General features: G+C 42.4%; 2 protein-coding genes across 6 annotated transcripts in view; one reads left to right on the top strand and one right to left on the bottom strand.

Moving 5' to 3' along the window:
* The window catches only part of Senp1 (SUMO specific peptidase 1), a 59,276-nt gene extending 52,083 nt beyond the window's left edge, over positions 1–7,193 (bottom strand). For 2 of the 3 annotated variants that reach the window (XM_070039878.1, XM_070039869.1), the window contains exons 1-4: positions 6,581–7,193; positions 2,787–2,834; positions 1,598–1,728; positions 271–355 (exon numbers count right to left, since the gene is read on the bottom strand). In XM_070039878.1, coding sequence (XP_069895979.1) covers positions 271–355; positions 1,598–1,728; positions 2,787–2,834; positions 6,581–6,632 — 316 coding nt within the window. In that variant the 5' untranslated portion in view covers positions 6,633–7,193. The remainder of the gene's footprint in view (positions 1–270; positions 356–1,597; positions 1,729–2,786; positions 2,835–6,580) is intronic. The other variant, XM_070039889.1, reaches the window with a different exon arrangement.
* Positions 7,194–7,432: 239 nt separating this feature from the next.
* Positions 7,433–19,833, top strand: part of Pfkm (phosphofructokinase, muscle) — a 43,654-nt gene continuing 31,253 nt past the window's right edge. The window contains exons 1-3 of one of the 3 annotated variants that reach the window (XM_070039840.1): positions 7,433–7,555; positions 8,837–8,927; positions 9,455–9,577. In XM_070039840.1, the coding sequence (XP_069895941.1) occupies positions 8,846–8,927; positions 9,455–9,577 (205 nt within the window). In that variant the 5' untranslated portion in view covers positions 7,433–7,555; positions 8,837–8,845. Of the gene's footprint in view, positions 7,556–7,698; positions 7,799–8,836; positions 8,928–9,454; positions 9,578–19,379; positions 19,485–19,833 lie in introns of those variants that run through there. The other 2 variants (XM_070039848.1, XM_070039858.1) reach the window with 2 other exon arrangements.

A 19,833-nucleotide genomic window follows, 5' to 3' on the forward strand; every position in this document is an offset into this window, starting at 1 on the left:
TTTGGTTGAAATTAAAACTTTTAAGTATAGCACCCACATATACATAATGTATTTCATGAATAAAGTGTCCTTTTGCTTTGACAATGCTTTCCCACACCCCCACCTAGGAATTGAACCCAGGGCCTTGTACATACCAAACAAGCTCTCTACTACTGAGAGCTACACCTCCAGCTATGACAATGTTTTCACTACTAGAAACAGCACAAAACATTTGCTAGGAAGAAATCTGAACAGTAAGTATGTGCCTTGATGACAAGTAATGTATCATACCTGAGTAATAATTGGGAGTATAAGCTGCACTTCTTGTAGAACAAGTAAAAGATCGGTCCAAATTTTCTTGCCTGGAAGGTAAAATCTAAACAAAGCACAAGATTTTTCTTAAAACATATTTTTGGCAATGAAAAGAATAAAAGTTACATAGATTAAGAAATACATATCACCAAGTAGAATTATGGAATATTTCACAACTCAATATATTTACATGTATTACAATTAAGCTACATACTAATAAACTAGATAATCTGATGAAATATTCAGGCTCAAGGGGAAAAATGAAAAATAAAGATCTGCTATATAACCTAATCCAAAAAACGTTTATCTGAAAGTAAATATATATTTTCTATATCCTATCTGAAGGCCAGTGTCACATGTATTAAAGAGACTGAGAAAAATCTTCATTTTGATTCTTTTGAAAATATTACAGAGATAGCTTTTAAGTACAGGTGGTAGAATACCTACCATGAAAACCTGAAATGTAGAAACAGGTATTAAATGATAATGGAGGAAGGATGCTACAAGTATTCAATGTCCACTTTGCAATGCTTAAGTATTTTCAAAAGGAAGAGTGACCTCACCCAAATTTCTAATGGCTTTCCACAGAGAAAGCTTTAACAGCCTCCTCTCAATTTAATATGCATATAACTCAGCAAGGGGGTGCTTTTTTTTTTTTTTTTTTTTTTGCTTATGTGGTGCTGAGGAATTGAACCCAGGGCCTCAGGCTTGTAAAGCAAGCGCTCTACCACTGAGCCACCTTCCCAGCCCCAAGGGGGTGCTTTTAACATAAAGGTTCAGTGATAAGTGGTAATTTCTGAGATTGTGCATTTCTTCCAAGCTCCCAAGCAACACCAAAATGCTCATTCTGGGCTACACCTTGAGTAAACTTTACAGCCCATAAAAATCTCAAAGTGCATATAGGTTTACTTCACTCCTCAAACTTAATGCTTAGTAAATGTAATGCATTAGTTTAAAAGGATGCTGATCTATTGTTGACAAGTATAATATTTAGAGGAATGATGAAGTTTTCTAAAAAGTATTGCTGTCAAACAATTCATTCCTAGCCTGTGTAAACTTTGTCTTCACTTCAGTATACCAAGCAGAATTCCAAACACTAAGCTCACGTGTGTGTGTGTGTGTGTGTGAGAGAGAGAGAGAGAGAGAGAGAGAGAGAGAGAGAGAGAGAGAGAGAGAGAGAGAGTGTGTGTGTGTGTGTGTGTGTGTGTGTGTGTGTGTCAGAGGGAGAAAGAGAGAGACATTTAAACTACATCAGATAAAAACTTACAATGGAATAAAATAATTAAAAGAAAAAATTATTCCTAACCTGCTGGTCAGAAAATGAAAGCTGGTCCTCTGGAAAACCTGATTGTGGCCGGAGGTGGGTTTTGAAGCTAGAGTTGTGGTTCACTAAAGTTACTTCTCCAGAATCCATCCTCACCCTGTCAGCAATATCATCTAGAAAAGAGCACAGATTACTTTGACTCACATAATTCTTGAATAACTTCTTTCCTATGAACCACTGTTTTCACCTAATGATTTCCACAGTCGAATGAAACCCCCCCTTCACAGCTAACCACTGTCAGGAAATTGCAACACATCATTCTCAAAATGTCACTGAAATAGACTAATATCATCTACCTCACAGTTTAAAATTCTTACCAGAATAAAAACAGCTTAAGGTTTAAAAAATTATTGAAATTTCTTCCAAATTAAGCTTTCATGTTTTAATTATTAAAAATTTAATACAAGCTCCACACTGGTGGCTCACTCCTATAATCCTGGCTACTCAGGAGGCTGAGATCTAAGGATCACAGTTTGAAACCAACCAGGGCAGAAAAGTCCATGAGACTCTTATCTCCAATTAAGGTCCAAAAATGCTGGAAGTAGAGCTGTGGCTCAACGAGAAGAATGCTAGCCTTGAGCAAAAAAGCTCAGAGACAGCACCCAGTCCTTGAGTTCAAATCACAAGACTGACAAAGAGAGAGAAAGAGAGGAGCGAGCTAGAGAGGAGATAAAGTTTAATATAAAAATAAATTGAAGCTACTGGTGCATTAGTGTAATCTCCACATTCAGGAGGCTAAGGCAGGAGGATCAGAAGTTCAAAGCCAGACTGGGTTAAATAGTAAGATCTGCTTTCAAAACAAAACAGGGAAGCTGGGTATAGATATTGATGGTAGTATCTACTTTGTAAGTGCTATTAGGTATTCTAGTAAGGGGGCTGGAAATATTAAATGGATTCATTCATCTCAAATACTTAGGGTAAGTATACAATAAACAGGAAAAAATGTTTGCTTATATATATATATCTTTTTAATACAATAATAAAAAAGTTTGATTCCTGTGTTTGTTATATTTCATATTTAAAATTAAGATTTCTCAATATTATCATTATGCATATGTAACTCTTTACAAATATTGGAAATACCAGGGAACACATCTTTTCACTCCAGCTTAACTCAGCATAACTAATCAGACTAACTGAAATGATCAAATGACTTCATAGTCGATCTTACCCATGTCAGGTCTTTTCACATCACTGACTTTAGCAAAGATACAAAGTCCTATAAAAGAAGACACAAAACAGGAGCATTATATAGTGAAACATCCACTTCATATATTCTAGAACAGGAAGTCACTAAGAAGTGACAACCGCATTCTTGGAGAAAATTTAAGGGCAGATGAGTTGATAGGAAGAAAAAAATAAAATTGGCCTAAGATACTTTCAAACACTTCTACAAACTGTGCTAAACAGCAATTACAGACAAGTTATGGAATAAGAACACTAGAGCAAGAAATGAGTTGGAGATCCAACCCTTGGGAGACTGAATAATTTGCAGAAAGTCTTTTTTTTGTTTTTTTTGGTCTGGTCGTGGGGCCTGAACTCTGGGCCTGGGAGCTGTCCCTCAGCTCTTCAGCTCAAGGCTAGCACTCTACCACTTGAGCCACAGCGCCACTTCCGGCTTTTTTCTTTTTGCTTATGTGGTGCTGAGGAATCGAACCCAGGGCCTCAGGCTTGCAAGGCAAGTGCTCTACCACTGAGCCACCTTCCCAGCCCCTGTAGAAAGTCTTAAAGTTAGTGACTACACTAAAAACATGGCCTAAAATTTCTTCCCAATTCATTGCTTTCCCTATTATCTCACACTTAAACCATTTTATAAACAAACCTTATAATGATCTTACTATGTCCACACATCTTACTTAGTAGCCAATATAAAGTTACTGATTTGTTAAGCATTATCAAACAATATATTGCAGTGTACAAGGTACTCCTGCCCCCCCATCATTGTTTAAACTGCTGAGGACACAACCCAGTGACACAGCATTTGCCTAACAACTAAAAGATCTAGGTTCAATTACCATCCATCAACATCTCCCCCACCCACTGCAACCTGCTTTTAAAAAAACAAAATTCCTTCACCTTATACCATAGCCTTCTCTTTTTTGCAAGGAATATGTTCCAAGCCCCCAGTGGATGCCTAAAACTGCAGATAGTATAGAACTCTGAATATGCACTATTGTTTTTCACCCATACATATATACCAATATATGGCATTTATATATATATAGCACAGTAAGAGATTAACAATAATGAAATATAATAAGTTATATGAATAGCCTCAATTTCAAAATATGGAATTTTCCACTTAATTATTTTTGAACCACAGTTGACTGTGCATAACTGAAATTGCAAAAGTGAAACCACAGATAGGAGACTTGCCTTACTTTCTTCTCTGATATATCCCCTTTTCCCAGAAAAAAAAAGGGGGGAGTCGGGGGGGGGGGTTTAGACTTAAGTTACCTTGGAATTGAGGCTCAGTTCAAGGTATAGAATACTCTATCAAGCATAAAACGAAGAGAAGAGAAGAGAAGAGAAGAGAAGAGAAGAGAAGAGAAGAGAAGAGAAGAGAAGAGAAGAGAAGAGAAGAGAAGAGAAGAGAAGAGAGAAAAGAAGGAAAAGAGAAAAGGGAAGAGGGGAAAAGAACTAGGTCTATCAATGGGGAGAACTAGAGATAGTAATCATCACACCCATATCTATTCACGTCACTATCTTTTTAAAAGATTGAGCACTTCACTAAGTACATTGCAATACTAGGACTTCAATGTATTCAGGAGACTACCTAACAAGAGGATCTCTCTGTGGTCACTCAACAAAGCGCATACACAAAGGAAGGCAGCTGGACTTTTCTTGAGACAGCTATAGACTAAGAATGATTATCTGATTATCCAAGCTTGCCACGAAAGACTTCCAATGACTTTAAGCTTTAGATTTGGGTCTCAAATACACTTTCAAATGCTCAACTTAGCAAAGGTTTCTATTTGGAAATTCTCCAAGTCATTTTTCCCTTTCTTCTTTCTTTAATAGGGCAGATTTCTTTAGGTTCCAGATTAAGGGGGGATAAGGGGAGAACATATCAGTCAATAATTTAGCAGTACTTTTATTTTTTCAACTCATTTTCTAATTGTCATCATTAGCTTCCTTCCTATCTGTCCCTTCCTTCTTTCTTTATATTGAGAATTTTACAAGTCTGATTCCTAGTAAAAGAATCCCCAATTCCTTTGCCTTTTTGAGTGATGTGAAGAGGAAAACAAGCCAGAAATTCAGACAATTTTAAAAGCTTTGTTTAGAGAGGTTAAATGCAGACAGGGGAAGAACCTTGACTTCCCAGCAAACACAATATATTTCAAACACATTAACATTATTGTTGGTTAACATTAATATCCATTAAATCATTCTCACTTAGGTTCACATGGGCAGTTAAAAAAAAAATCTCTAGCTAGCCCTGAGAAATCCAGGCTGATTTATGTTTAATCAGACCAAGTATTTTCTCTTACATTAAAAGAAATATATCTAGCCTCTTCCGTGTGCTTAGTTTCTTTTGGCCTTTCTGCAATTGCACTAGAAGGGATTCTTTTTTGAACCCTAAGAATCCATATTAAATGCTTAATCAGGTAACATTCTGCCATCAAATTCTTATAAAGATTAATTTTTTTCTTTTAAGAAAATTATCTTAATAATGCATCCCTACTATCTGGATATCGTTTAATTTATGAAAAGAACACGAGCACTTAGCTATTCATATGAGTCTATTCAGTAGATGAACACAACTGAAAATCTAAAAGTGGAGGGAAAAAAGATGACAAAGAATTTTGATTGAACAGAAATACTAAATGTGGCAAAACATTTATCAGCTTACACACTGGCAAAGATATGATTATAAAAGGGAATGTTTAGATTATGATCAAATTACTAGAAAATATATACTGAGAAGCATTGTACAGTTGTATCCAGGACCAACATGTAGTTAGAACTAGTTAGTTATGAGAAAGGTGTGGAAATAATCATGTGAATTACTCTACCCTGAGCTCTGGAAAACAATTATCCATATAATATATAGTTTGTACATCATATGTTTGGAGTTTTCTTTCCCCCACCATATTTCTGCATGTTAACTCACTCAATTAAACCTTTATACACTTAATGTTCAATGGCCTAAAAGGTATTCTTTCTTGACACATACATTTATTATGCACCTACTAAGTGTGCGGTATTGGGATACAAAGATAAGCAAGAGCTGTTGCTTGCCACTGACCAGCTTAGTTATCCAGACTTAGCAATCCAGACGCATAAATCCAGATGCAGTAAAGCTGGTTAAACTGGTAGATATTGAAGTCACCAGAAGAGAGGACTTCTAATGCAGTAGTCAAGAATTACATCACAAGTGGCAGAACCTGTTTTTATATCCATCCACTCCCTCTAGCCTTAACTCACTGTATGGGTGATATGGTGCTCATCATCTTTGCAGTTGGGACAATTAGGTGAAATCAGGTATACATATAAATGAAGCTTCCTTAAAGAAGCCGAGAGGTAAAGGAGGAATGATCACACTTAAGAAATACAAGGTTTCACTGTCACTTCAAAGTCAGCATCATCTATATTTCAACACGGAGTCGCTAACACAATTTATCTTTATGAAGAATCAAGACTTAGGAGATGATGTGATCTGCTCCATTCAGCATATCCAACGAAGACCTAAAGTCATATTGTTGGCAGCCTACATACACTTTACAAGAATCACCACCATTCCAGTAGGTAGACTCTAAGCAGAACCTACCAGACATGAACTGAAATAATGTTTTAACAAGTCTGACTTAAAAGCGATAAAAGAGCAAAGTAAGCCCACAAGATAGCAGAAATACTGCAGAGACACTGATAAACAGAAATCACCAAGCTCTCAAGACAAGAAAAAGCAGGGTATAGATAGATCGAGAGACCACGTTAGGAGAGACCAAGTCGAGGAGAAATTACCAGGAGGCGATGAGCCAGGTAAGCAAACTGTGGCTGTTAAGGGAGATTTCATAACCCGGGCAAGAGGGAGGGTCCCGACGTCTCTTTCTGGTGGTTGGCACAAGCAATAGGATCACATCTCGGGGAGATAGCACACACAGTAAAGAGTTGGAGACCTGTTTACGTGAGACGCAGAAGTAGTCGAGAACTATCACAGAAGGTCTCAAGGAGAGACGAGAGGTTGAAGCAGGTGTGATGGAAAGGTGAACTTCCCGATGAAGACAGCTCTCCCTTTGAGAGAGGGAGACCCTCTCTTGCTCCGGCGGGAAAGTGGCGGGATTCCACCCGGCCTTCCCGCCGACACAGGGCCTGCGGCGGCGGCTGCAATGATAGGGAGATGGTTTCCCGGCAGTCCGGGAGCCAAGAGGCCTGCAGGAACCGCCCGAGGACGCCTCACTAACGGACACCGGGCTGACGGCGGCCGTCGGGCCGCAGGGGGGAGGGGAGGTGGTCCCGGGGGGGGCGGGGCGGAGGAGAAAGCTCAGTCCCCACAGCGGTCCTCGCTTGCGCCCGGCCTCGTCCAAGTCCCCCGGGCCGGGTCCGACACAACCTCCGGGCCCAAACTCCCTCCATCCTCACCCCTCCCCCAGCTTCCCGCCGCCACTCACCGAACCGGAACCGGCGGCTATGCAAAGGGGGTTTCCGGCCGAGCGCGGGAACGTCAAACCCGGGAACTGCCCGCGAACCGGAACTGCCTTCACGACGCCGGAAGCGAGCTTGGCGGCCTCCGAGGAAGGGCGGGGGGGGAGGGGAGAAGAGAGGAAGGTGGGGGGGGCCGGGCGGGAGGTCAAAGGTCAAAAGGTTCCCCGCCTGGGAACGCCTGGCTGGAGTGGTCACGGCCCAAAGAAACCCGCGGAGCGTTTGAGGCCGTCGTCTAAAGTCCCCGTGTTACCTTTTCCGTCTGAGCCCTTTTCTCGTTCTCGTGCTTGGAACACCGTTAGTGCAACCTTCGTCCTTCACTTTTCTACGTCCCCCCCGGGAAGCTCGGCTCTTGGGCTTTGGTTCCGCACCGCGGGTTCTTAGGGGAGGTTTTTTGTTGTTGTTGTTGTTCTGTTTTCTTGGGTCTTTCCTGAGTCTCGGTTTTCTGGATAACTTTTTCGGCGTCGCTTTACTTGTTTAGGAGCCTGTTGCTTCCCGGATAGATTGGAGACCTGAGATCTAAGAGGATCTCGGACTATAGTATGTCTTATTGAGGATCCCAGGACGTGGGGTGCTAATACAGGGTTTGGGGAGAGACATAGGTGAAGACTATAAACCGGTTCAGAGAAAGGATGCAAGTGCAGGGCCATGAAACAAAGTGCTTAACCTGCAGTCTTATATTCTACAGTACATCATGCTTGACTATTTGGCAAAAAAAAGAAAAGAAAAAGAGAAAAGAATGGAAGGAGGGAGAGGGAAAGAAAGAAAGGTGTCAGTGGATCACCCCTGTAATCCTAACTACTCAGGAGGCTGAGATCTGAGGATCACGGTTCAAAGCTAGCACAGCAGATTGCGGGACTTTCAGCTCCAATTAACTACCAAAAAGCCGGAAATGGAGCTGTGGCTCAAGTAGTAGTGTGTCAGTCTCTAAAAACATGGGAGTTGGAAATAGAAGCAGTGATCTATAATGGGAGCTACCAAAGACCTACCTCTTCTGAGACAGGAAAGGATTCAGGATGCTCGAAGTCCCCCTTCTGTTGTATCTGGAACCACTATGATTACCTTTAGTCAATACCAGACCTCTCCTCCCTTTTCATTTGCCATAGTAAAGTTGAGGGCCTCAAAAAGGCTAGACAGGTGCTCTACCACCCATCTCCAGCCTTATGTCAAACTTTTTAAGAGAAAATAATGAAAAGAAGCATATTTGTTCATTCAGACTATTAACCAGGCCCCACAACATAACTAGCCCAGACCTGTGACTTGGAGAATGCTTCCAAGTAGGCACTAGATAACAACTACATTCTGAGCTCAGCCATGAGAAAGGAAAAACTCTGGCAGTCCCCAGCCCTTTCCATACCTTCAGCAGCTGGGAAAGTGGAGTGCTTGCTTAGTTCAAAGGGATCCTGCCTTGTCAAGTGTATAAAAACGGATTATATATATATCACTTCATATGATGATAGTTTCATGTTGACAAGTTCTAAGGCCTAGCAGTAGTGATCATACTTGGTCAAAGTCAGTCATTGGAACCTTAATCACTCCACAGATCCATTCATTTGGATTAAACTCTCTTGTTTCTAGGAAATAACCATGCATAAAGAGGAGTTTCATCTGCAATTTTTCATGTGCGTGATTCAATCCCGCCGAGTAGTCAGGACTTCTCAGACAACAGGTACTACTATAGAGACAGGGAATGGGTTCTCTCACAAGGGAGCCTCAATATAGGGTGTGAATTTCTAGTGTAACTATAGTCTTTAGGGACTAAATGACCTTGTTAAGTCCATTTCCGTTATAAACTCATTGTCACAGAATTATGTCTTTTCCTTGTACAAATGTAGATGAGATGAGGAGGACTTGGGAACTGGGGAGGGGAGATTTGTAGCCCATGAGCTATTCATTGGTTTCTATATCCTTAGGAAATTATGCCAACCTCTCTGGGCTCAGATACAGAAAGAAAAACATACTAGCTTGAAAGTCTGTACTTAGGTGTTCTGCTTTGCCTCTATGTCAAAGGAATAGAATCTTTTGAAGGTAAAATAATTATTGAGAGTAGTAGTCATCACTTTTCTTGATTTTCCCCTACTGCATTTGTTGAAAGGTTTGCATAGCAGAGAGACAGGGAAAATGAAAGTGAGAAAGGAGCACATTCCTTTCCCTGAATCCCCTCCATGAGGGTCACATAAAGCTATTGCTTCTTAGCTGAAGAAGCTTCAACTTCCAGCATGGTCATACCAAAGCCACCATCAAAGAGAGATTCCTGCAAGAGTCTAGAAATTGTGGAGGAACCAAACATCATGGACAGCATACCTGTTTTGAAAACTGGTGAGGAATGAGGGTAAATAAGGGGAAAGAGTATGAAAAGCAGTATTACTAGAAAGTGAAATGTTTATCCATATTATAAATCAGAGTTTGAAATGTGAATTAAAAGAATGCTCTGTGTGTGTGTGTGTGTGTGTGTGTGTGTGTGTGTGTGTGTAAGAGAGGCAAGGGGAAAGGAGGGAGGGAAGAAAGGGAGGGAGGGAGGGAAGAAAGGGAGGGAGGGAGGGAAGAAAGGGAGGGAGGGAGGGAAGAAAGGGAGGGAGGGAGGGAAGAAAGGGAAGGAGGGAGGGAAGAAAGGGAAGGAGGGAGGGAGGAGAGAGAAATCTGGGAAATTATAGAAAAATAATACTTTTCTCTGAAGAATAATTTACTCAGTATTTGTTTTAGGTAGTCTTTCTAGTGTTATAACAAAATGCCTATGGCTAGGTAATGTATGAAGAAAACAATTCATTTAGTTCTCAAGATTTGGCAGCTCCAGTTGCTTGGCCCCTGGTAAAGGTTCCTTTGATTGTGTCATATAATTTCCGGTTGGCATCACGGCAGAAACATGCATGTGTATGTGAGAGAGAGAGAAGGGGGGGAGATCACATGGCAAAAAGGAAGCCAGATAGTAGAAAGGGCCCAGATTGGCTATTTTATAGCAAAACTCTCTCACAGGAACTAATTGATGTCCTGTAGAGACTGCATTAATTCCTTCCATGATCACTGCCTCCAGTGACCTGGTCACCTCCTACTGGGCTCCAGTCTTTCCTACCTCCCTCTCCCTCCTTCTCTCCCTTCCTTTCTCCCTCCCTCCCTCCCTTCTCTTCTTCCTTCTTTTCTTCCTTCCTTCCTTCCTTCCTTCCTTCCTTATTTGCTTCCTATAAAGACAAAAAAGTTATTTAACTCACAGACTTCTCCTAAATGTTTTACCACCCTTTAACATTGCTGCACTTCTAAACTTCTAACACATAAACCCTTAACAGGGGGATCCAGAGTTAATTGGCGTCCTCATACTATAAGCTACCAATATGGCTTAACCTATTATCAGCAACCTTCATATAGAAAAATGTGAAACTTGTCAGGCACTGGTGGCTCATACTTGTAATCTTAGCTACTCAGGAGGCTGAGATCTGAGGATCAAGGTTCAAAGCCAGCCTTGGCAGACAAATCTGCAAGACTTTCACTTTTTTTTTTTTTTTTGTTCAGTCATGGGGCCTGAACTCTGGGTCTGGGCACTGTCCCTCAGCTCTTCAGCTCAAGGCTAGCGCTCGACCACTTGAGCCACTTCCAGCTTTTTCTCCTTATGTGGTGCTGAGGAATCAAACCCAGAACTCATGCATGTAAGGCAAACACTCTACCACTGAGCCATTTTCCCAGCCCAAATCTGCAAGACTTATATCTTCAGATAACAAGCAAAAAGCCAGAAGTGGAGGTACAGCTCATGCGGTACAACATATCCTTGAATGAAAAAGCTAAGCAAGCCAGCACTGGTGCCTCATACCTGTAATCCTAGGAGGCTGAGATTTGAGGATCACAGTTCAAAGCCAACCAGAACAAGAAAGTCCATGAGGTTCTTATCTCCAATTAACCACCAGAAAATCAGAAGTGGCTGTGGCTCAAAGTGATAGAATGCTAGCCTTGAGGGAAAAAAAAAGAGCTCAGCAACAGCACCCAGGCCCTGAGTTCAAGCCCCACAACCAACAAAAATTTTTTTAAAAAGTAAATAAATAAAAAGCACATTCAATTAGAAAGTGAAAGTTTATACATATTAGAAATCAGAGTTTGATTGGAAATGGCACTGTGGCTCAAGTGGTAGAGCACTTGCCTTGAGCTGAAGAGCTCAGGGACAGCACCCAGGCCCAGAGTTCAAGCCCCATGACCAACCTAAAAAAAAAGTCTAGAAATCAGAGTTTGAAATGTGAATTGAAATGTGAATTTTAAAAGTGTGGGTGTGTGAGAGAGAGAGAGGGAGAGAGAGAGAGGGAGGGAGGGAGAGAGAGAGAGAGGAGGGAAGGAGGGAGGGAAGATAAATCTGGGAAATTAAAGAAAAAATAATATTTTTCTCTGAAGAATAATTTAGTCAGTATTTGTTCTAGGTAGTCTTTCTAGTGCTATAACAATTATGGAGCAACTTTGTTACAAAATTACTCTAAATATTGTAAAAATTGACTATAGAAATCCACTTAACTTTCTCTTGCAAGAATTTAGAGTTTCAGAAACACAGCAATATGTTTCTTCTCAAATACATTTTTATATTGGACTACATTTACTGAAAATACTCCTTGGTTCTCATTGTGTGTTCAGTAAAATACTATAAATGGTATGAAGGTTATAAAACACAGTGTGTTGGTTACTCATTACTGTGGCCAAATGCATGAACAGCATACAGGAGGAAAGGGTGACTTTTTAAAAATCATGATGTCAGACCATCATGGTGGAAAGGCATGGTAGTTTAGAGCTGGTCACATTGTGGGAGTGGATAAGAAGAAAAAGACAGAGAAAAGAGAAGGAAGAAGAAGGGGAGAGGGAGGGAAGGAGAGAACATTCTTGAGCTTTCTCTCCCATCCCCTTCCCCATGTTGTTACCACCTTGATCCCCAACCTATTGGATGGTACTTACCAGCATTCAGAGTGAGTCTAACTCCTTAGTTAATCATGTATAGAAATACTCTCACAGACACACCTGGAAGTGGGTTTTCCTCATCTCCATTGTCTATCCAGTCAAACTGATAATGAAGCTTAACCAATGCACACATGTGTAAGACAAATCCTCATCATTGTCCAAGTCACAATTTGAAAAGACCTTTGAAATTATTTAGTCCAACTCCTCTGTATTTTCATAAGGAACTTGGCACTAAAAGTGCCTCTTAAGTTAATTAACTAGAGCCAGACTCTAATTAGGCCAATGCCTATAATCCTAGCCCCCCAATGGGGCTTCTATTCCTTCTTTCTGGCTTCCTTTCTTTCCATTTCCTTAATTCCTCTCACCCTTGACCAATCATTTCTCTCCCTTTCTCCCTCTTTTCCTTCCAAGAAAATTTGTTGCCTACATACTGTGTCCAGGCATTGTACCCAGCTATGGGAATAGATAGTAAACATATGCATTGTCCTCATGAAATTTATTATCTTGTAGCAGAAAGATAATAATCACATAGTTACATGCTTATATACTAGAACAAGTGCTAATATGTTGACAGAAAAATATTATCATGTGATAGGAGTATAAAACAGAGGACTTAATCTGATCCAGAAAACTCAGAAAGGCCTGGGAATGAGTTTTCTATAGCCATCCAAAGTGGGGAGAGCTTTCCAGTAAAGGAGACAATAGGCTTTGAACAGGAAGATGTGTAGTTCATTTGAGTAGAGTGATCCAGGAAGACGAGTAGTGGGAAGAATAGCTGCAATAAATGGTAGTGTAACAAGGAGATCATGCAGTGCTTATGCATACAAGACCTGCCGTGTACAGGTGTGTGCTATGGGAAATCAAGAGAACAGCTACAAGATCACATTTATATCTTGAAATGATCTTCCTGGCTCTAAATAGAGGATGGATCAAGGGGACAAGAGTAGTTATTTGCTTTAGTGACACTTGATGCAACTGCCTTGCTCTGGTTTTTTATTTCTAATCTGTACAGCCCTACAGAGCATAGTGAGTGACTTGTGTCATCAAACAACGGAGGTAAGCACAAAGCAGCTGATGCAAAACTGCTGGTCTGGCGTCCTGCTGCTGCTGCTTTCTTAGGGTCTCCCTCCAGTGTGTTCTGTTCTTTGATCAAAGTGCAGCTACATATGGAATGTTAAGCTCTAGTCCTTAAGCAAAATGAGAGATGTGTTGTTTCTTATTTCACACTTGGCCGGGAAATCTCTGCAGCTGTTGCTTTCTCCAATCCCTTGCCCATCAGTATAAACAGCTCTGCCTATATTATGACAAGGCGGCTGTGTGTTTGTGTATAAAGGTTCAACTCAGTATACATCATTTGGTCCTGAAGTGAGTCACAGCAAGAAAGTGATTTGCACAGGCCTCAACCACTAATCCCCAGTACTGGCCACCAGCCTCTGTAAAGACAGGTGGGTAGGTTGGGCACCCATAGCTCATGTCTGTAATCTTAGCCACTCAGGAGGCTGGGATCTGAGGACTGAGGTTCAAAGCCAGCCTGGGCAGGAAATTCCATGAAATTCTTTTTTTTTTTTGTTGGTTGTGAGCCTTGAACTCTGGGCCTGGGCACTATCCCTCAGCAGTTTTCTGGTGGTTTATTGGAGATAAGAGTTTCATGGAGGGGCTGGGAAGGTGGCTCAGTGGTAGAGTGCTTGCCTTGCATGCATGAGGCCCTGGGTTCGATTCCTCAGCACTACATAAGCAAAAAGAAAAAAGCCGGAAGTGGTGCTGTGGCTCAAGTGGTAGAGCACTGGCCTTGAGCTGAAGAGCTGAGGGACAGTGCCCAAGCCCAGAGTTCAGGCCCCACGACTAGACCAAAAAAAAAAAAAAAAAAAAAAAGAGTTTCATGGACTTTCCTGCCCGGGCTGGCTTTGAACCACGATCCTCAGATCTCAGCCTCCTGAGTAGTTGGATTATAGGCGTGAGCCACCGGTGCCTGGCTAAGTCCATGAGATTCTCATCTCTAATTAGCCAGCAAAAGGCTAGAGTGGAGTAATAGAGTACCCACCTTGAGTAAAAAAAAGCTAAGGGATCACACTCAGGCCCTAAGTTATAGCCCCAGCACTAGCACGCAGTGCACTGTGCAATGTGCTTGTGCGCATGCGTGTGCGCGCACACACATACATACATACACACACACAAGAATTATCCTTTTGACTGTTTCTTATTGAACTACAAATGGGAGAGCATTCTAAAGGAGTTGTGTCCCACCCCTCTGCTTGCTGTTATATCTTTTCCTTGGAAGATAAGACCTTACTGTCATATTCTTCCCTCCATCTAGGCCATCTGTTTCAGCACTACCCATGCTCCCTGAAGCCTGTTTCATCTTGTGACAAGTGCATTCACACCCAGATGGTTTATGCAAAGTTATCCTAACATTTCCAGTGCAGCTGTTATGTAGACATTGTAACTGTGATCTGTGGCCCAAGTTCCTTCCAAGCAGGTATACTTGCTTGTGAAAATATATTTCCTTGAAAACAAAAACAGAAATAAAAACCACATGGCCGGATATAGTGGTCAATGCTGGTGTTCCCTGTTACTCAGGAGATATAGGTAGGAACATCTCAGTTCCAAGCCAGCCTGAGAAAAGTTAGTACCCTGTGTGAAAACAAAACTGAAAACTGGACTGGGAGCCATGGCTCAAATGTATGGCTTAAGTGGTACAACAACTTTCCAGCAAACATGAGGCCTAACACTAAACATAAACTAACAAAAATAAAAACCCTACTGCATTTCTGTGCCCTAACTCCACAATTTCTGATTCACTAAGTCCCATGTAGAACCTAAGAATTTTCATTTCTAATCCATTTCCCAGTCTTGCTGATTTCACTAGACTGGAGCTGAGATTCATTGACTTTAACTAGGACACCGAGAGAAACTCAAAATGCGTGCACTGATTGACTGATATGGAGCCTATGTCAGAAACTGTAATGTTAATGAGTAAAAAAAGTCACATGTCCCAGCTGGGGTGAAAGGTGGCTTCCCAGTGCAGATAGTGCTTTCATGCCTGCACTTACAGTCTCCTCATGGAACTCATGAGTCCTATTAAAGTGAGAAAGCCAGATAGATACTTGTTTCAATCCAGGAAGAAGCTCATGCCTGATTGCTACAAGAGTTTCACAACAGGGGCTGGGAAGGTGGCTCAGTGATAGAGAGCTTGCCTTGCATGCCTGAGGCCCTGGGTTCGATTCCTCAGCGCCGGAAGTGGTGCTGTGGCTCAAGTGGTAGAGCTCTAGCCTTGAGCTGAAGAGCTGAGGGACAGTTCCCAGGCCCAGAGTTCAGGACCCACAACCGGACCCCCCCCCAAAAAAAGTTTTACAACACTAACCCACTAAATCCTTGCAGTCTATTTATTCTAGTTCAAAGGAAATCTTGGGAGTCTTCTGATAGGACACCCCTAAATTGTCACTGCCTTGGACACTTTTGCACTTTTTTTTTTTTTTTTTTTTGTGCCAGTCCTGAAGCTTATATTCAGGGCCTGAGCACTGTCTCTGAGCTTTTGTGCTCAAGGCTAGTGCTCTGCTGGCTTTCTGTGGTTCATTGGGTATTAGAGTTTCATGGTCTTTCTTGCCTGGGCTGGCTTCAAACTGTGATCCTTAGAGCTTAGCCTTCTGAATAGTTAGGATTAGAAGTGTGATCCATTGGCCCTGGCCAGCCCTTTGCATTTGCTATTTTGCCTGAAAGCTGTCACTCCAGAACTCTTCAGAACTCTTCTTAAATGTCATCTATTTGACACAGGTTTTTTGGCCTACTTTTTTGAACACCTTTAGCACGCTTCTTTGTCCAGCTTTACTTTTTCATAGCATTTATCATTGCATTGTTAAACATATGCTTTGCTCACTAGCATGTAAACACCATGAAGATGGAAGCTTTTGTTTTTTTGTTTTGGGTTTTTTTTTTTTGCATTTTATTTCCCAATTTGGAATTCTGGGGAGAAGAGGGCCTCACATGTAATAGCTGCTCAGGATTTTTGAATGGAAACATGAAACCTCTAATGTTACTTGCTTTTCTCTTGGGTTAGGATTACACTTAGGGGATTGCCAAGCTTGCATTCTGAAATGTCCTGTTAATGCAATTACTAACATCATCATCTAACTGATCATCATCTTCTTTATCTTCTCATAACACAGGTCTTAATAAAGATCTTTACCAATCTCAAATCAAGCTATGCTACCATGCTAGTGGTATTAACTGGACTTACATCTATACAACATCTGTTTCATTGCCCTCATCAATCTCAGATTCTGGAAATCATTGTCAAAAGGTCTACTATCTACATAAACTACTCAACAATCTGGGAGTAATATCTAGTTGTTCCTTTATCTGAAGAGTGTTGGCCAAACCTCTGGACATTTTCATTTACCTATCTATAGCATACAGGGCTGACAGACACCATAGAAGGCAGGTTAAAGTACCCCAGCTTCTCCCCTCACGTGTGCTATGTTATCTAGTGGTTGGAGAATTCTCTCTGAACATCTTCTACTTCTTTCTCCCTTCTTTCATAATGGTTATAATTTTTCCTCTATTATTTACCTAGCATTGACATTCATATAGCTGGCTGCTATCTTGGAGAACTCTTGGAAACCTAACAGAACCTTATAAATGTCTTCCTGTGTACTGAGGAGGTTAGCATAAAGAATATACTTTTCATTGCTGGGTACTGAGGCCTGGTATAAGGTGAGATCATATGGCTTTCCTTTGTATACATTAGTTTTATTTGCCATGCTGAATGTCCAAAGCACAGTATTAGACAGTTGAACATAGAGGAAATGGTAGACTTGAATCTCATAAACTCTTGGCTCCAACTGAGATTGCCTTCTTGTATATTCAATCCTAAAGTTCAAGTCTTCTCCCCACCCCCCACCATCCCCCTTCACTTCCTCTCTTCCTCTCTTTCCCTGCTAGGTTCAGCTAAACTAAACTTTAAATTCTAGCTGCCAACTTGAACAACTGAAGAAAGTTGAGTATATATTAGTCAAATATTTAGCTTCGTAGCAGTAATTTCTATACTTTGGTCATCGAAGTAGATAATACATCCCCTCATGGGAAGCTTATCAGAGGGATCCCAGGATCTCCTGAAATGTGCATTTCAGCTTTCTTGTTTGGAGGAAGTGTCCAATTATAGCCTAATTAAACCAAATAATTTTGGCATGAGATGATCACTATTGGCTTATTTTGGTTGCCTTAAAAATTTGTTAGCACCATATTTTTTATTCCTTTGTGCCAGTCCTGAGGCTTAAACTCTGGGCCTGTACGCTCTCCCTGAGCTCCTTTATACTCAAGACTAGCACTCTACCACTTGCCACAGCACTACTACTGCCTTTTTCTGAGATTAATTGGAGAAAAGAGTCTCAAGGACTTTCCTGCCCAGGTTGGCTTCAAACCTCGATCCTCGTATCTCAGCCTCTGAATAGCTAAGATTACAAGCAGGAGTCATGGGTACACAGCTTGTTAGCACCATCTTTTGTTTGCCTAATTTTCTGCATCATGCTGGTAGTTTGTGATCTTCTGAGTCTGCTGAACTGTGTAGTTTACTCCTGACACTATTAGGCATCCCAATTTGTACGACAATGTTAAGAACTCTTCCTCAGCTTAGTTTTCTTTCTTTTTCTTTTTCTTTCTTTCTTCTTCTTTTTTTTTTTTTTTTTTTTTTTGTGTGTGCAGGTACTAGGGCTTGAATTCAGGACCTGAATGCTGTCCCAGGGCTTTTTCACTTAAGTTTAGTACTCTATCACTTGAGCCACACCTCCACTTTCTGCTTTTTGGAGATTAATTGGAGATAACAATGTAGGCTGTCTTTGAGCCATGTTCCTCAAATTTCAGCCTCCTCAGTGGCTAGCATCACAGGCATGAGCCACAGGCACCCAGCTGCAAGAGTTCTTTATGGAGTCTAGGTGCCAGTCCTATATCAGATGTATGATTTACGTTTTTTCTCTGTTCTGTTGCTTGTTTTCTTCCTTTCTTCCCCTTCCCCTCCCCCTCCCCCTACCCCTCCTCCTCCTTCTGTGATCTGGGGCCTCACACTCTTGTTAGCTTTTTTGCTCTGGCTGGACCTCAACCACTTGTGCCACAGCTCCACTTCTGGCTTTTTGCTTGTTACATACAGATAAGAGTCTTTTGGATTTGTCTGTCCAGACTGGCTTTCAACTCAGATCTTCAGCTCTCAGCTTGAATACTAGGATTTACAGAAGCTTGACCCACCAGTGCCCAACATCTTTTTACTTTCTCCAGTGAACACTTGCACCACAATTTTTTTTTTCATTTTATGCAGTCAAATGGTTTTAAGGCCCATTCATTTGCAGAATGTGCAGGGGCAGAAAAAAAAAAAAAAAGTAAGCACGAGGAAGATCAGTAGAAAAAACAAGAAAGGAGTTGCCTGTGGAGAGGCATTAAAATAAAGGCCTGGAGTGGAGCAAGGAATGGAGAGAAGAGGATCTGGAACTTCTTGCCCATATTCCCAGGGTGCAGCTTGTTTACCGTGAAGTCCGACAGACATGGTTACTCCTAGAATCCTGCACCTCTCCAGCTGTAGGCTGGCGAAGTTTGGGTGCCACAACAGTGCTGTTGCTTCTTGGCATTTCTTGGCAAGTGATTGGCTTCTCAGCGTTTTCGCTGAGAAAAACGATGCAAATGTAGAAGGAATTTTGGAGGTTACTATAGATAAAGACGGGTCCTGTGGGTGTCAGAGGCAGGGCCTCCGTTTCGTTTTCCTTTTCATCTGGTACCACCTCACACACAGACTCCTGGTCGGAAGTTTGCTGGTAGAGGAGGGACAGGGCTAGAGGGGGTGATTTTGCTTGCAACTACCGAAGCTATGTGCATAAGAAGAGTTCTCGGGCAATCTGGAAAGGGAAGAGTTGTCTCTGTTGAAAACCAGTCGCAGCAACCCAATCATTTTTGGTTGCCCAGTGTGCACCAGGAGCAGATGGCTCCCAAGAATCGGATGGGGGCTCCCGAGCTCCTCGGGAGCCGGGAGGCAGCTTGAGCGGCTGACTTCACTGGAGTCGAATTCTTGGGGGAGGAGGAAAGGGGCGGAGAGAAGCCCGCAGCGGGAGGCGGAGCCCTCCTCGCCAGCATCTGTTAGTGGAGGTTGGGAAGCCTGGCCTCCCTCCTCCTCCTCCTCCTCCTCCTCCTCCTCCTCCTCCTCCCCGCCCAGCGGCCCCCACCTGGCTCCTCCCTGAGTTCTCCACGCTCCCCTCCCCCCCCACCCTCTTCCAAGGACAATCTGCCTGAAAGCAGTGGCGGCCGAGGAGAGCTGAAGACTAAATAAAAGGCAAGAAGGAAGGGAGGCCTCGGGTGAAGAGCCAAAGTGGGTGGGGGGTGGGGGTGGGGAGCCGGTGGTAGGAGCGTGCAGGGAAGGAAGCGGTGGGGGCCGAGGTGCCAGAAGAGGTGAGATGGCATCGATGCCGGAGCCAGAGACGGGGGGGGATGGGTGCCAGGCGGTCGCGCAGGAACCTAGCCGGCCCTTGGGTTATCTCCCCTGCAGTTGCTCGCTCAGCTCCCTTCCCTGGGAATCCGGGATGGGTGAAGCGGTCCCGGTCAGCGTCGCCCTTGTCCGACCGACCCTGGTCACGGGCACTGGTCCAGGGCAGTCTGTGCACCTGTGATGCCACCCTTCTGCC

The sequence above is a fragment of the Dipodomys merriami genome, unplaced genomic scaffold (assembly GCF_024711535.1).
Source record: "Dipodomys merriami isolate MVZ:Mamm:240054 unplaced genomic scaffold, mDipMer1.0.p SCAF_10, whole genome shotgun sequence".
Lineage (NCBI taxonomy): Eukaryota > Metazoa > Chordata > Mammalia > Rodentia > Heteromyidae > Dipodomys > Dipodomys merriami.